At 43.1% G+C, this 15,974-nt stretch overlaps 1 protein-coding gene across 1 annotated transcript in view; it reads right to left on the reverse strand.

Moving 5' to 3' along the window:
* The window catches only part of rundc3b (RUN domain containing 3b), a 102,912-nt gene that overhangs the window by 26,519 nt on the left and 60,419 nt on the right, over positions 1-15,974 (reverse strand). The window contains exons 3-5 of the mRNA XM_078235040.1: positions 6,829-6,962; positions 1,063-1,148; positions 631-720 (exon numbers count right to left, since the gene is read on the reverse strand). Of these exons, the coding sequence (XP_078091166.1) occupies positions 631-720; positions 1,063-1,148; positions 6,829-6,962 (310 nt within the window). The remainder of the gene's footprint in view (positions 1-630; positions 721-1,062; positions 1,149-6,828; positions 6,963-15,974) is intronic.

Below are 15,974 nucleotides of genomic sequence, written 5' to 3' on the forward strand. Positions count from 1 at the left end.
TTAGGGGGAAACCTCTCCACTGTTTGGAGTCATACCTACTAGAAAGGAAGGCAGTTATGATTGTTGGAGGACAATCTTCTCAGTCCAAGGAGCTCCTCAGGGTCGTGACCCAGGTCCAATTACCTTCACCTGCTTCATTTTTTTCATTGCACTGTACCTTTAAGTTTTTTTACGTGGCCATGCACATGCAGTATTTGATCCAGAACAAGATTTGTGCGAAATGTTCCATGCTGCTGCATAGCCGGGCACTTTGGCAGCCTAGCAGGAACATTGCTAGTGACTAGAATCTATTTCACATTGCTCCAGTGGCCTATACCTTTGGGCATGGATGAACACCTCATAATTGCCGAAGATCTTTTAAAACTTCAGGTTTCAATCTGTATACGGTTAGCAGAAAATGAATTGTCCCACTATTTGTTAAAGTTCAAGTTTAATCTGCATTTAAAAGAGCAGTGAGCAGATGTGTGCGCGTGCTGGTGTGTGTACTTTCTGAGCCAGAAAGTAATGCATTTAGCCTGGGTCTATCCAACTGGGAAATACAAACTGTATAAAACCAGTGCCTTTTACATACTAACAGAATGTGCTCTCTAATCTAGCATGATTTGTAGAAAAAAAAATTAGATCACTTACCTGAAATCAATAGCATTGAGTCCAAGCAGCATGCCAGCAAGCATGTTTGCTTCTTCTCCCAGTACAATTGCTCCATCTTCATAATACCTCCTGTAAGAGGAATTTGAACAAAAGTTTTTCCAGAGCCTCAGCCACAGATGGCTTTAAGGCGTCATTTCAAATCGGTTTTAATGTTACACATCAAATTAAATCAGCTGGGTAATGAACAGTATTGTGTCTCCAGCTAAGCAAATCGCTGGACAAATAAACACTGTCTTCTCAATAGTCTGCTGGTTCACGAGACAAAAAAAAACTTCTTTGTACCGTGGCAAGAGGCTACAAACAATGTTTTTTTAATAAATAAATCATTTTATAAAGTCAATCCAAGTTCAACTGCATTACTTTCTGCTGTTATATTGGAAGTGTCACATGACATGGATAATTTGTAAAGACCTGGTTGTTTTGATGTCCCTCAGGGAAGTAGAGATGTACTCAGACAGACGCTTCTCCATGAGGGCGACACGGATCCATGCTCTGCCCTGTCAAGTTACAAGAGACAGAACAGAAGCATAACAGAATTAAAATGCATTGAGCAAACAGCTACACCATTCTTTGTTCACTGCACTGACAGCTGGGTATGGTGACAAGACAAGACAAGACACATCCATACCAACCATGAGGGAGCCAATGTTTTGCAACCCACTTGAGCAACAATTCTTATAGTTTGCTCACAATAAAACATATAATCATAACTATAAGGGATAAATACTAGGGACATGTTATGTCAGTCTTTATGACCTCCTGTAGCTACTCAGACAGATACTGGAAAATACCTATAAAACATTTGAACACAAATTTCATCAGTTGTCAGCAAGAGATTTTGAGTGGAACTTTCCCATCCCGCCCGTGGCAGCTTTGATGGCAGGCAGACCCAAGCGGGAGCCAAAAAGGCGGAAACTCACTGGCACAAAATCATATTGCAATCCTCCTAACGACGGATTAATGGTGAGTTGGTCTTCCCGCTGGCTGGTGGCATGAATTCAATTTGCATTGCTTTGCATCTCATGAATGCTCATTAAAATAGCTGACCAATCTCATCGAATCAGGCCATCCAATCTTTCATCACGCCAGCGTGAAATTATGTCAGTCTAAAACCAATTGCTAAAGAGCGGTGAGCAAAAGATGGTCCTCAGAGAGAGGATCCAACCATCTCTCCCTGACATTCAATTGTGTTACCATTGCTGAATTACCCACTATTAACATCCTCCAGGTTACCATTGACCAGAAACTGAACTGGACCAGCCATATAAATACCGTGGCTACAAGAGCAGGTCAGAGGCTGGAAACCTTGCAGAGAGCAACTAACCTCCTGACTCTCAAAAGCCTGCCCTCCACCCACAAGGCTCAAGTCAGAAGTGTGATGGAATACTTTTCACTTGATGGATGCATGTAGCTCCAACAGCTCTCAAGAAGCTTGAGGCTTTGCAGGACAAAGCATCTTGCTTGATTGGCACCCCATCAAACACTTTCAACATCCATTCTTTCCACCACCGATGCAGAGTGGCACTGCAGGAACTCAGCAAGGCTCCTTCAACAGCACCTTCAAAATCCATAACTTCTACCACCTAGAAGGACAAGGGCAGCAATGTATGGGACCACCACCATCTGCAAGTTCCCCTCCAAGCCATACACTATCCTGACTTGGGATTCATGAGGCATGAATTGGCCATGATGGACTGGGAAACATTACCGAAAGGAAAGACAATGGACAGACAATGGCAGGCATTTAAAGAACAAATAGGTGAATACCAGAAGTTGTTTCTTCTGTTTGGCACAAGAGTGGTAAGGCAATTGTGGGCAAACCATGGCTTACAAGGGAAATTATTGAGTATCAGATTCAAGGAAGATGCATACAAATTAGCAAGAAAAAGCAATAGGCCTCAAGATTGAGAGCAGTTTAAAATTCAGCAGAGGACGACCAAGAGATTGATTAAGAAGGGAAAAATAAAGTATGAAAGTAAGCTAGCGGAGAATATAAAACCTGATTGTAAAAGTTTCAATAGATATGTAAAGAGAAAAAGATTGACAAAAACGAATGTGGGCCCCTTACAGTCAGAAATGGAAGAATTCATAACGGGGAATAAAGAAATGATCAAGGAATTAAATTTGTACTTTGCTTCAGTTTTCACAAAGGAAGACATGAATAACGTATCAGAAGTGCTAAGAGAAACTTGTTTTAGTGAGGAGCTAAAGGAAATCAGCATTAATAGAGAAATGGTTTGGGAGAAATTGATGGATTGAAGGTGGTTAAATCCCCAGGTCCTGATAATCTTCATCCCAGAGTACTTTGGGAAGTGGCCCTGGAAATAGTAGATCCATTGGTGGTTATTTTCCAAAATTCTTTGGACTCGAATAGTTCTTACAGATTGGAGGGTAGCTAATGTAAGCCCACTATTCAAAAAGGGAGGTAAAGAGAAAACAGGGAACTATAGAACAGTGAGCCTAACTGGGGAAGTCACTAGAGTCTATTATCAAGCATTACATAATTCGGCATTTGGAATGCAGTGGTATAATCAGACATAGCCAGCATGGATTTACAAAAGGGAAATCCTGCTTCACGAATCTATTGGAAACTTTTGAGGATGTAATTAGAAGAGTTGACTGAGGAGAACCAGTGAATGTGGTTTATTTAGACTTTCAGAAGGCCTTCAAAAAGGTCTCACATAACAGACTATTATGTAAAGTTAAAGCACATGGGATTGCAGGTAATGTCTTGAGATGGATAGAAACTGGTTCGTAGATAGGAAGCAAAGAGTTGGCATAAATGGGTCTTTTTCGGATTGGCAGTTAGGAACTAGTGGGGTCCCGCAGGGATCTGTGCTAGGACCCCAACTATTTACATTATATATTAATGATTTGGAAGAGGGAACTGAATATATTATCGCCAAATTTGCAGATGATACAAAGTTGGGTGGGGGGGGGTGAGCTGTGAGGAGGATGCAGAGATGCTTCAGCATGACTTGGACAAGCTGAGTATGTGGGTATCTGCATGACAGATGCAGTATAATGTGGATAAATGTGAGGTTATCCACTTTGGTAGCAATAATAGGAAGACAGATTATTACCTGAATGGGTGTAAATCGAGAGAGGTGGATACTCAACAAGACGTTGGAGTTCTCTTGCATCAGTCGCTCAAAGCGTGGAGGTACAGCAGGAAGTAAAGAAGGCAAATGGTATGTTGGCCTTCATAGCGAGAGGATTTGCGTATAGGGATAGCGATGTTTTGCTGCAACTGTATAGGGTGTTGGTGAGGCCACATCTGGAATATTTGCTGGAATTTTACCACCACACCCGCCCCGGAATCTCTCAGAACAGGAATTCTCTATTGACTCCGGGCGGGATTTTATGAGCCTCGCCCAAGTGAGGTCATAAAATACTGGCCATTGTGTGTAGTTCTGATGTCCTTATCTGAGGAAGGATGCCCTTGCTATAGAGGGAGTACAACAAAGGTTTGCCAGGCTGATTCCAGGTATGGCAGGCAGGTCTGTCATATGAGGAGAGACTAAGTCGGTTAGGATTATATTCACTAGAGTTTAGAAAAGTGAAACGGGATCTTATAGAAACTTATAAAATTCTAACAGGGGTTAGACAGGGTATATTCAGAAAAAATGTTCCGGATGGTGGAGGGAGTCCAAAACCAGGCATCATAATTTGAGGATAAGTGGTAAACCTTTTAGAATTGAGGCGAGGAGAAATTTCTTCACCCAGAGGGTGGTGAATTCACTACCACAGAATGTAGTTGAGGCCAAAACGCTGTCTGATTTCAAGGAGAAATTAGATATAGCTCTTGGGACTAAAAGGATCAAGGGATATGGGGGTGGTTGCGGGGTGGGGGGGGGGAGAGATCAGGATATTGAATTCGATGATGAGCCATGATCAAGATGAGTGATGGAGCAGGCTCAAAGGGCCAAATGGCCTAATTCTTCTTCTAGTTTCTAATGATATCACTGTTCCTTCACTGTCGCTGGGTCAAAATCCTGAACTCCTGCAACACCGTGCTGTGTGTACCTACACCACAGGAACTGCAGCAGTTCAAGGCGGAAGCTCACCACTACCTTCTCAAGGGCAATTAGGGTTGGATGCTGGCCACATCCTATGAAAGAATAAAAAATAATTTGGAAGGCGATGACACATACAGGTACTTTGGAAAGGAAAGGGAGGTTAGAGATGGGGTGCGAGTTTGCAAAAATAGAAGGGAGTCAAAATTTATTTTTTGAGGGAGAGATTGTGATGATGATAGCAGTTTTGAAGAAGAGGGGACAGAACCCAAGGAGAAAGAACCATTAACAATGTCAGCTTCTATGACAGTCAGGAATGGAAGCTGAGCAGTCAGCAGTTGAGTAGGAATATAATGGGGTGGCACGGTGGCACAGTGGTTAGCACTGCTGTCTCACAGCTCCAGGGATCTGGGTTTGATTCCCTACTTGGGTCACTGTCTGTGTGGAGTTTGCACATTATCCCCGTGTCTGCGTGGGTTTCCTCAGGGTGCTTCGATTTCCTCCCACAGTCCAAAGATGTGCGGGTTAGGTGCATCAGTCATGCTAAATTCTCCCTTAGTGTCCCGGGATGTATAGGCAAGAGGGATTAACAAGGTAAATATGTGGGATTATGGGTATAGGGCCTGGGTGAGATTGTTGTCGGTGCAGACTCGATGGGCTGAATGGCCTCCTTCTGCACTGTTGGGTTTCTATGATTCTGAGAGAGTCTAGGGATTAAGATGTGGATCCCACAGACAAAAGGAGCTTGGAGTGTGCATCAGGGAGATGGGAAACAAACTAGAAAGAAAGAGAATTGAATTCAGAGATAGTGCAAAGGGTAGCCTTAAAGGAAGCGAGGTACAGTGGGCAAGAGGCAGCTGATCAAATAGTCTTTATCTTTGTGGCAAAAAAAGACCATGAGTTCATTGCATGAATTATTGGAGAGGAGGAAGGGGGAATGAGCAGGAGAGGACGGTTTAAGATTAGTGCTAGAGAGAAGAGAAGCCTGCAGGCATAAAAGCAGTTTCCATATTTAAGATGGGACCCAGTTCTACTTAAACTATTTTTGTCAACATCATAACCACATTCATGCAATCAGGCTGCCCATCAATCATCGAAATCACAGATGAGTCACAACTTCCTCCGCCTGAATATCAGAGATGAAATAAGTCATTTTTCCTAAATGTACTGTAAATTTCACTTTCTTCTCACTGATTCTGTCCTGCTCCCCAGCCAATTACTCCAGGGAAAACTTGGTGCACTGTTCAATCCAGAATTGAGCTTCCTTATCCATACCGAGACCGCCTTTTTATTCCATCTACAAACATTGACCCCCCTCCTCCTCAGCCCCACCTCCACAGAAACCTTAATCCAGGTTTTTTTCACAATTTTAGCTACAAATTCTCTCATGCCCTCCTTCTTCTTTTATATACTCCAGCTGGACCAGAATGCAACTACCTCTATAGTGTCCCATACTTGCTGAACTACACCGATGCCAAATGCCCCCCAATTTAAATTTAAAAGGCCCGATTTTAACCCCAGCCACCTAACATGAATAAGGTAAGTGGTTGCTTAAAATGGCAACCAGGAATCTGCACTATATTGTCGACTGGTTTGTGCATGTTATCATTTTAGCTGGTACAATTCCAGCAGCACCTTGGCCACCTGCCACAGACAGATAAGGGCAACTTAAAACATGGAAGTCACAGACCAAAGGCTTCATCGGTGTCGCAACACAACTTTAATTTTAGATTAGAGATGGTCCATACGATACCAGTGAACCTTTGCTTGGATCCCGAAGATGTTTGTTTCTCCTTCCTATTCCCACTCTCACAGGCCCATACGTTGTTTCCATCTACTTTAGGCGAGACACTGACCTCAAATATTAAAAGTAGCTCTGGGAATTAAAATGGCCTGGGCAAATCCATAAGAGACTCAACCATCTTACACATACATGACCCAAATTAAAACGGAGGCTAAAACCCTTTATCTCATTTTCAAGTCCATCCAGGACTTCATCCCTGGCATTTTTGGATTGCCACTGGCTGAGTGAGACCTACCCATTAGGAAGTGACGGCATTACTGTGAGACCTGCAGAGTATAAAAACAGCCCTTGATAGCACACCCTCGGTTAATGTTCACAGACCATGAAACCAATGGCAAGATAGAACCAATTGCTAACCTTTGCCCTCGATGAGCTTGCGTTCTCCATGTTTTCAATGCTACTGATGCAGTTATGGGGAACCTTACTGCAAGCCACACGGATGAAGTCCCAGAAGCTTCGAGGACTTTCATAACCAAACCAATTTATTTGACCTGCAACACAGAAGTAGGAGACCAAGAACAAATAAAAATAATGATCTACAAAATCAGTAACTTCACTTTGAAACAAAACTTGATAGCTTCAAAGATTTTTCAAGGCAGATTTAAAAACTTGAATTGAGAGCAATTAATACCAATTGAATTACCATCTTTCTTTAATTTGAATGAAGGATCATCATCAACCTGAAGCACTAACTCTCCACAGATGCTGCCTGATCTGTTGGATATTTACTTATTTATTAATCAGTGTCACAAGTAGGCTTATATTAACACTGCAATAAAGTTACTGTGAAAATGTCCTAGTGCCACACTCCAGTGCCTGTTCAGCTACACCGAGGGAGGATTTAGCATGGCCAATGCACCTAACCAGCAAGTCTTTTGGAAAGTTGGAGGAAACCGGAGCACCCGGAGAAAACTCTCAGACACGGGGAGAATGTGCAGACTCCACAAGCAACCCAAGCCGGGAATCGAACCCAGGTCCCCGGTGCTGAGAGGTAGCAGTGCTAACCACTGTGCCACCCTACATCATTTCCTGCCTTTATTTCAGATTCCAGTATCTGCAGTATTTTGCTTTTGTAGACTAGACGGCCCGAGCTTGCTCTGCCATTCAATGCAATCATGGCTGATCGCGCTCAACAGTCTTTTGACATTTTAAGAATTGGGTCATCCTTGGGTCAGTACACTTCCATTAATGTGCTCAGCCTGCGTTGCATTCACAAAGTATCAATATACTGCAAGCCTGACAGTCTGAATAATGAACATAGTCAGTGAGCATTTGAATGTTAATGTACTTTCATCCCAAATATAGAACACAGTTAGAGAAACTGATACAACCTCCGATATTTCATCAGATTATTCACAATGGGTGCGGAGAGCAGAGAAAAATTTAAGATAATCTGTGGTTAAATATGAAGAATAAATTTCTCCAAATCCAAAAGTGTACGCAATGTTTATTCCGCAATTCTCTCTACTCAAAATTCCCATTCCAAACATCATAATCGAAGATTTACACTTTCATTTCAAAATATGAAGTATTAGCCAAAATAAGTTCTTACTTAGGTTATTTTCCTTTTATACACAATTTACTGCCTGAAAGAATAACTTAGTTGCCATTTTGAATTCTGGGAGAATTCCACCAACATCTTTTTAGATTACCAGTTAGTGGTCTACAAATTAGGCTGCACCATTTTCAGGCTCAGATACAGTGTTCCATGCCCAGTAGAGAATGCGACTAAGTCAAGAGGTGTGATTACCGATAAAAATTAGTCCTCAGGCTTTATTAATCTACATACTGCAAGCTGTTGGCTTTGATGCCTTTGCAAGCAATTCCCTTGAGCGAAGACATCAACATGAGGTTTTCTGCCCCACTGGCATTCAGTAAGATCCACAGCCGGCGGAGGGTCGGTGGGGCGGGGGGGGGGGGGGGGTTTGCATCCACAGAATCCACTTAAGAATCCTGAATGGTGCAAGCTTTAATTTTTCAACTTGGGCCTTCAAAGGCTTTTGGGCTCTTAAAAATTAGTGTGTTAATTCCTGTATTGGATGTCCAGCAGTGAAGTGGGCCCCATGTTTGTGCAGACAGAGTGCAGGTCATTCTACTGCTAAATTAATGTGTGTTGCACAAGTGTTATGTCCCAAGGATGGGCGCAACACTTATTAGGGTTACCGGCCCTCCAGGATTGAGCTGGAGTCTCCAGGGCACTGATGTGGGCAACCTTGGAGAATAAAATCACAGCGACATTAAGAAGTATTGTTTTATTTTATCATTTTCATAGAATCATACCGTGCAGGAGGCCACCATTCGGCCCATCGAGTCTGCACTGACCACAATCCCACTCAGGCCCTACCCCCATTACCCCATGCATTTACACTAGCTAGTCCCACTGACACTAAGGGGCAATTTAGCATGGCCAATCCACCTAACCTGCACATCTTTGGACTGAATAATGGGTTTTTCTTTGAATATTTTCTTTGAATATTGCACTTTACCAGATATTAAAATATTGGAAATGGGGAGAAAGGCTATTTTTGGCTGACAGTCAAGCATCATCCAACTGCGTAATGAGTCTTTTTGCTTTCCAATTGGTGTAGGAAGGCAGTGCATCACGAGGATGGATGTGTTGGCCGACGAATGGTTGGAGCATGGGGACAAGTCATGTGATGAAACCTCCAGGAATACATTTAATCCCAGTTGGCAATCCTACTTGTCAATTTCCAACTCCATACCAATCCTTCAACATTTTGTTTGCAGTACATTAGAAGTTTTTTTAAAAATTGAGTTTGGCGATATGGGTTAATCAGTTGGCAAATGGAATTCAAGGCTTTTAGAATGAACTTTTCTCCCGTTACTGGATTCACAAACCTTGAAGTGGAAAGGCTTTCAGCTAAGCATCACAAGTATAAGATACATTTAATTCATATTGTTCAAGAATATATTATACATAAGAAATAAGTTGCTACAATGGAGCCTTTGCTAGAATGTTAAAGTTATTTTCCTTAACAGGATATTCTAAGACATACCTCACTGCGTCATTGGTTCTCGATTTGGAATTAGGAATCCCATTGTTCAGGATTCCTCTGAAATTAACCACACGTCTCAACAGAACAGGCTCAACTCCATCAAAATAGCAGGGGTCTGAAATGTCCACCCAGTTACTGTGGAAGTGCATGTGGACTTGTTACCCAGACCTTTGCCCTGTGCCTGCAAAATTGACGGAAATTGCAATGCAGGTGGAAATCCCGGAATTCGGTCCTGTCTGCCATTTTTAAATGTCTCTCAATTCGACCTGACTTCATGATCTGGGCCTATGTCTTGCAGTGCTAAACTTCTTGTAGCCAGTTAATGAAAGAGATTAGAAGTCAGTCTTTACTCAGTTTTTGATTTATTCACAATGTGAGACATTACAATTGCATAGCTCCTAAACGTACAACCCACCAGTGTCAATGAGTATCTCTTTATACTCTTTTAAAGAATGAATGAATAAACGAATTAACCAGTAAACAAATCAACAGCCCCTTAAAGGGGGACTGTAACAATTGAACAAATGATACGAAAATCATACACAGAGACATTGGACAACTTGACTATAAATGGTAATGGAGTGGCATTCTCCAGTAGCTACAAGTTATATTCCTCATGCTTTCCACCAGAAAGGCTGCTGAGTGATGAAAATACTGTTGCAGAACTGGTTTCAACCAACTAAAGGTGCATTAGTTAAAATATATTCATTCCTCCAGGTAATCAACATTACCTATCGAGCCTACAAAGGAATATATAGTAAGGATCTCATACAAGTCCATTCATTCATAGAATAGGATCATAGAATTCCTAAGTGCAGTCAGCCCAAGTCTGCACCAACTCTCTGACAGAGTATCTTACCCAGACCCTCCTCCCCGCCCTATCCCTGTAACCCCACATATTTCCCATGGCTAATCCATCAAACACTAAGGGGCAATTTAGCATGGCCAACCTACCCAACTTGCACATCTTTGGATTGCGGGAGGAAACTGGAGCATCTGAAGGAAACCCGTAGAGACACGGGGAGAACATGCAAACTGTCACCCAAGGCTGGAATCGAACCCAGGTCCCTGGAGCTGTGAAGCAGCAGTGCTAACCACTGTGCCATCGTGCTGCCTTTATCTTCTCTTCCACTCTGAACATGTTCTGCACAGGCAGATTTGGATTTTCACTGATGGCCACCCTGGTAGTCCTCTTCTTCAGGGTGCCCATAATCTCATTATTAACATGTTGTGGATATCGAGCACTTCCCTCAAATTTGTCTCTCCCTTCCGTTAGTGGAAGCATAATAAACAGATGGCAACATTCAAGGCAATCAATGTAGTTTAGTAAACCAACTAAGGGCATCACTTAAGAACATAAAAGAGTGTCAGAATACTGGCATAAGTAAAAGTGCAATCAGTAAAGCACTTAAGAAAGAAGCAGTGACTGAATGATCAGAAAGGGGGACACATAAGACAATCTTGCCTGTAAATTAATCATTACTGTTAAGCAAAATGGAAAAAACACAATGGTTTATTCACAGCAGTATAACTTTTATTTAACATCTTAAGTGAACTAAAGCTCCTTTCCTAGAAAGGTGGTAAAGAGTTCAAAAGGCTTATGAAGTTCCGAATCCATGAAGGGCTGAAATGCATCAAAGGATCATGAATGAGTCCTTGATCCGGATACTGGATAAAAACAAAAGTATAAAAACCACACTCCATAACATAAATGTGAGAATAGAGTAGTGTAGCTGTTCAAAAGCAACAGTCAAATTGGAATGAAATTGCAACACAAGCATTAAACCAGCATCACAGCAATCAATCAGGGGAACATTCTCCCTCAGTTGAAAACATGACAACTGATTGATTACTGTAGTCTTACATTTCCAGCCAACCAACTTCACTCACAGGAGGTCAAAACGGAAGCAAGTTAAAAGATGAAGGCTCTAAAATTAAGCAGAAAGTTCACAGAATCACAATCTCAGAATCACATTATTACAGTGAAGAGGCCCTTCGGCCCACTAAGTCTGCACTGACACATTAATTGCCCTGACCTGCCCACCTAATCCCACTTGCCAGCACTTGGTCCATAGACTTGAATGTTATGGCGTGCCAAGTACTCATCCAGGTATGTTTTGAAGGATGAGAGGCATCCTGCCTCCACCACCCTCCTAGACAGTGCATTCCAGACTGTCACCATCCTCTGAGTAAAAAGGTTTTTCCTCAAATCCCCCCTCATCTCCCATGTCCTATCCCTCACTTTTAACTTGTTTCTCCTTGTAACTGACCCTTCAACTAAGGGGAACAGCTGCTCCCTATCCAAGCTCCTCAATCTTGAGCACCTCAATCGGGTCACCCCTCAGTCTTCTCTGCTCCAATGAAAACAACCCAAGCCTATCCAACCTCTCTTCATAACTTAAATGTTCCATCCCAGGCCCTCCAGTGTGTTCACATCCTTACTGGCATATAACTGCTTAATCATTCTTCTGAAACTCTACTCTCTCTGCTATCTTTGTAGAAGCCTTGATTTAAAATAATTAATTTACTGTCTCTGATGGAGAGGAATTTCAGATAAAATCCAAAGATGTTCATTCATTGATGCCCCATCAGGATGAATAGATGATTGTTCATCTGACCATCACAAAACTGAGTTAAAAACATTGCACTTGTTCCTACATCCTTTTCCTAGTCAGGGTTTATACAAAAAAGCTCAGCCACCAATTCACATTGTGATAAGAAGAAAGGGGAGAAAATCTGGGGGAAAAATAGAAAGGCTTGAAACCCAAAAAGGGAAGAAAACTGTGCAGTTAACATTTCTAATTCAAGTTCAACAATGGAATTTGATTTGATTTATTGTCCTATGTATTGGTATACAGTGAAAAGTATTGTTTCTTGCATGCAATACAGACAAAGCATACAGCTCATGGAGAAGGAAAGGAGAAGGGGCAGATTGTAGTGTTACAGTCATAGCTAGAGCGTAGAGAGAGATCAACTTAATATACAGGTAGGTCCATTCAAAAGTCTAATGGCAGCAGGGAAGAAGCTGTTCTTGAGTTGGTTGGTACGTGACTTCAGACTTTTGTATCTATTTCCCGACGGGAGTCAAATGGCTAAGTTCAGGTAGACAGCAACAAGCTATTCAAAGCTAAACAGAACCAACTTACACCAGAACATTACAGACGACGAGGAAAATTTAACTGCGTCAATTAGATTAGACGAGGATAACAGTTGAAATTTCATTATATCAATCGCTATTTAATTTCCTTTATGCCTCATGTGTTTTTTAAATTGACATTTTCACTATTAACAGCTTATCGAAGATAATGTGCATACAGCTGACAGAATCAAAGGCAATATTGCCAGAGCCTAATGTTTGAAATAAGATTTAAGTGATCATTGGAAAATTCATAGTAAAAGCTGGGTTTTTGGTCATCTGAAGGCTTGCAGTCAGACTCCTTCAATTTTGACCTCCCATGAAAACAAAGGCCAAAATTGTGATAAAAAGGATCAGAATTTGATTTTCTTCATGAAAATATAAAAATATCAGGAATGACAAAAGTGGATTAGATTTCAATCTATTAAAACAAGACTCCCTCAGAATGCGCAATGTTTTTGTTTCTACTTCCCTGTTTAAAACATTTTTCACTGCGGAAATATATTTTTATTCTAATTTCCGTTTCTTCCTTACAAATTGACAGACTGCTACATATCTCAGTGTGAAATCAAACAGATTTCATAGGAAATTCAATCATAATACATCCGTGAATTATGTTCACGAAGACCAATGCATTAGCTACATGCAGTCTCAGACTCGGAAATATCTCTGCAGGATCTGATTAACAGGAGGCTAAAAGAACTTTTACCAGTGATTTTAATTCTATGAGAGGCTGAGGGGTTGGGGTAAGGGGTCCAACAGCACAACGGAAACCTGCATGTGTGAAAAGTGGCTTTTTTAACTGAAGTCACCACGTTACAAATCTACTTGTAGATTCCACAACCAGTCAGCGACAGCGGGCATGACGTGGACCCACATGATGGACAAAGGCTGCACTTTGCTTCAGTGATGTCTCCCTCGATGAGTGGGGGCTGTGGGGAGTGAGGGAGAGAAACTTCCTGGAATTCCTGGTTTGAATCCACTCAATCAGGTTTCTGCCTCTGCTGAAATGGTTCAATTCAAAGTTACAAATTACATTCTATGTAAATGTCCTTTCCTTTGTCTTGGCTTTTCAGCAGCTTCTGACATGTTTAATCACACCATCCTCCATCTGGGTGGAACTGCATGTACCCGGTCATATTCGTACCTATCCGATCAGTTATGTCTGGGGACACACACACACACCTAATCTATGCCCTGTCTCCATGGATCCTTGGTTCACTCCGATCTCTCAGGTTTCCACGTATACACAGGCCATCTGGTCTACTTCACCACAAACTCTGCTTGTTTGCTTGCAATTGGCTCAATCCCACTTTCTGAATCAGACTGTTTACAAACATGGGGCCCGATTTTACCATTGCATCGCGCCCGATGTGGTAAAGTCGGGTGTGAGGCCATTAACACGATCCGCGCCCGCGCCCGCGTCCGTGCAGATTGCCACTTTACCGAAACCTGGGAATGGCGGCGATCCGCTTCGCACCCAAAACGGGCGCAACGGCGATTTAAATGCAATTTGCATGCATTTAAATTGAATTAATGAACTGCCCACCCAACCTTATCAGCATTTCCCCCTTTACCACCACGTTTGCCAATCCGGAACCGTGCCATAATGGACCTGCTAAATAAAAGTCTGAATCGGGCGCTCCAGCTGCTGAAGAGCACGTTCAGTGCTTCCAACGGCTCTCTGACTCAGATCAGTGGCGGGGGGGGGGGGGGGGGGGGGGGAGTCAGATCGTTGTCTGGTTGGGGGGGCGGGGAGCAGGAGGAGGCAGGTCAGATGTTCCTCTGCGGGGTGGGAGAAGGGGAGGCCAGACCAGACCATTCTCTGGGATGGGGGGGGGGGGGGGGGTGAATGAGGCCAGATCGTTGTCTGGTGAGTGAGGCCAGATTGTTGTCTTGGGAGGGGTGTGGGGCGGGGAGGCGGGTAAGATGTATCTCTGGTGGGGGGGAGGAGGTCCGATCGCTCACTGGTGGGGTGGGGATGGATCTCAGGTGGGGGAGGGGGTTGGGGTTAGATGGATCTCTGGTTGAGGGGGGAAAAAATCAGATGGATCTCTGGTGGAGGAGGGTCAGATGGATCTCTGGTGGGGGGGGTGAAAGGGGGGTCCGCTCCCACTCTGCAGGCGATCGGTGGGGGGGCGGTGGCAGGGGTGGCGTTCGGTCTGGGTAGCGAGGGGTGGGTTGATAAGGGGGACAGTGATGTCTGTGCGGGTGGGGTGATGTCTGTGGGGGCCATCGCTCCCGCTTTTCGCTCCTGGGCCGCTTTCTGCGCTAAGCCCCACCCACATCGGACCCGCAATTTCTTTTTCAGGGCGAGTGCATAGGGAGGCGCCTGAAAGCAGATTTGACCCCAATTAATCTTCCAGCTACACATTCATGCCATTACTAAGACTGCCTATTTCCACCTCTGTAACAAGGCCTGACTCCACCTTTGCTTCAGCTTACCTGCTGCTGAAACCCATGTCTAGGTCTTCGTTACCTCTAGATTTGACTATTCTAACACACTCTAGGCCTGCCTCCCATGTTTTACCCTCCCTAAACTGGAGCCCATTCAGAAGTCTGCTGTCCAACTCCTAACTCGCACCAAATCGCATTCAAACATCATGCCTGTGCTCACTGACCTATGATGGCACCTGGTTAAGTATCACCTCTCTTTTCATATTCTCATCCTTGGTTTTAAAACCCTCCATGGTATGGTCACCTCTTCCATATCTCTGTAATCTCCTCTTGCCCTCCAACCCTGAGATACCTGTGCTACTCTAGTCCTAGCATCTTAAACAGCCTTGATTTCAATCATTGCACCATTGGTGGCTATACCTTCAACTGCATGGGCCCCAAACTTTAGAATTCCTTTCTTAAACCTTTCTAACTCCATTTCCTCCTTCAAGATGCCTTTTAAAACTCAACTCTTTGTCCAAACTTTTGTTGATCTTCCCTAATATGACGCAGTCATATTTTGTTTTTGGGAGAAGAAATCTTTTAGGGGCATTCCGCCTAACAAGTCAGCAAAGATGAATACAGTGGTACCTATATCCCATTATGTGCATCACATACCTTTGGCATTTGTCCTCATCCCTATGCAATGTCCTGCCTCTCCCTCAGTCACCCTTCCCATTTGCATTCCATCTGTCTCTTCTTTCCTTTCTTGCAGATGAAGAGAACATTGAACACTGAGATAAGGCAGAGAACCAGAACCCTTGATAAATCTCACGGCTCATAAATGGAGAGCAAATAACATTGGAGATCACCAAAGTTTTGGTATCCATGGCCATTGGAGGTGGAAAGGAGAGCTCCCTGATAGAACAATTAAATAAAAGCCAACACATTTCATGCAGCACTCAGTCACATCA

This window comes from Mustelus asterias, chromosome 2 (assembly GCF_964213995.1).
Source record: "Mustelus asterias chromosome 2, sMusAst1.hap1.1, whole genome shotgun sequence".
In the NCBI taxonomy this organism is placed as follows: domain Eukaryota; kingdom Metazoa; phylum Chordata; class Chondrichthyes; order Carcharhiniformes; family Triakidae; genus Mustelus; species Mustelus asterias.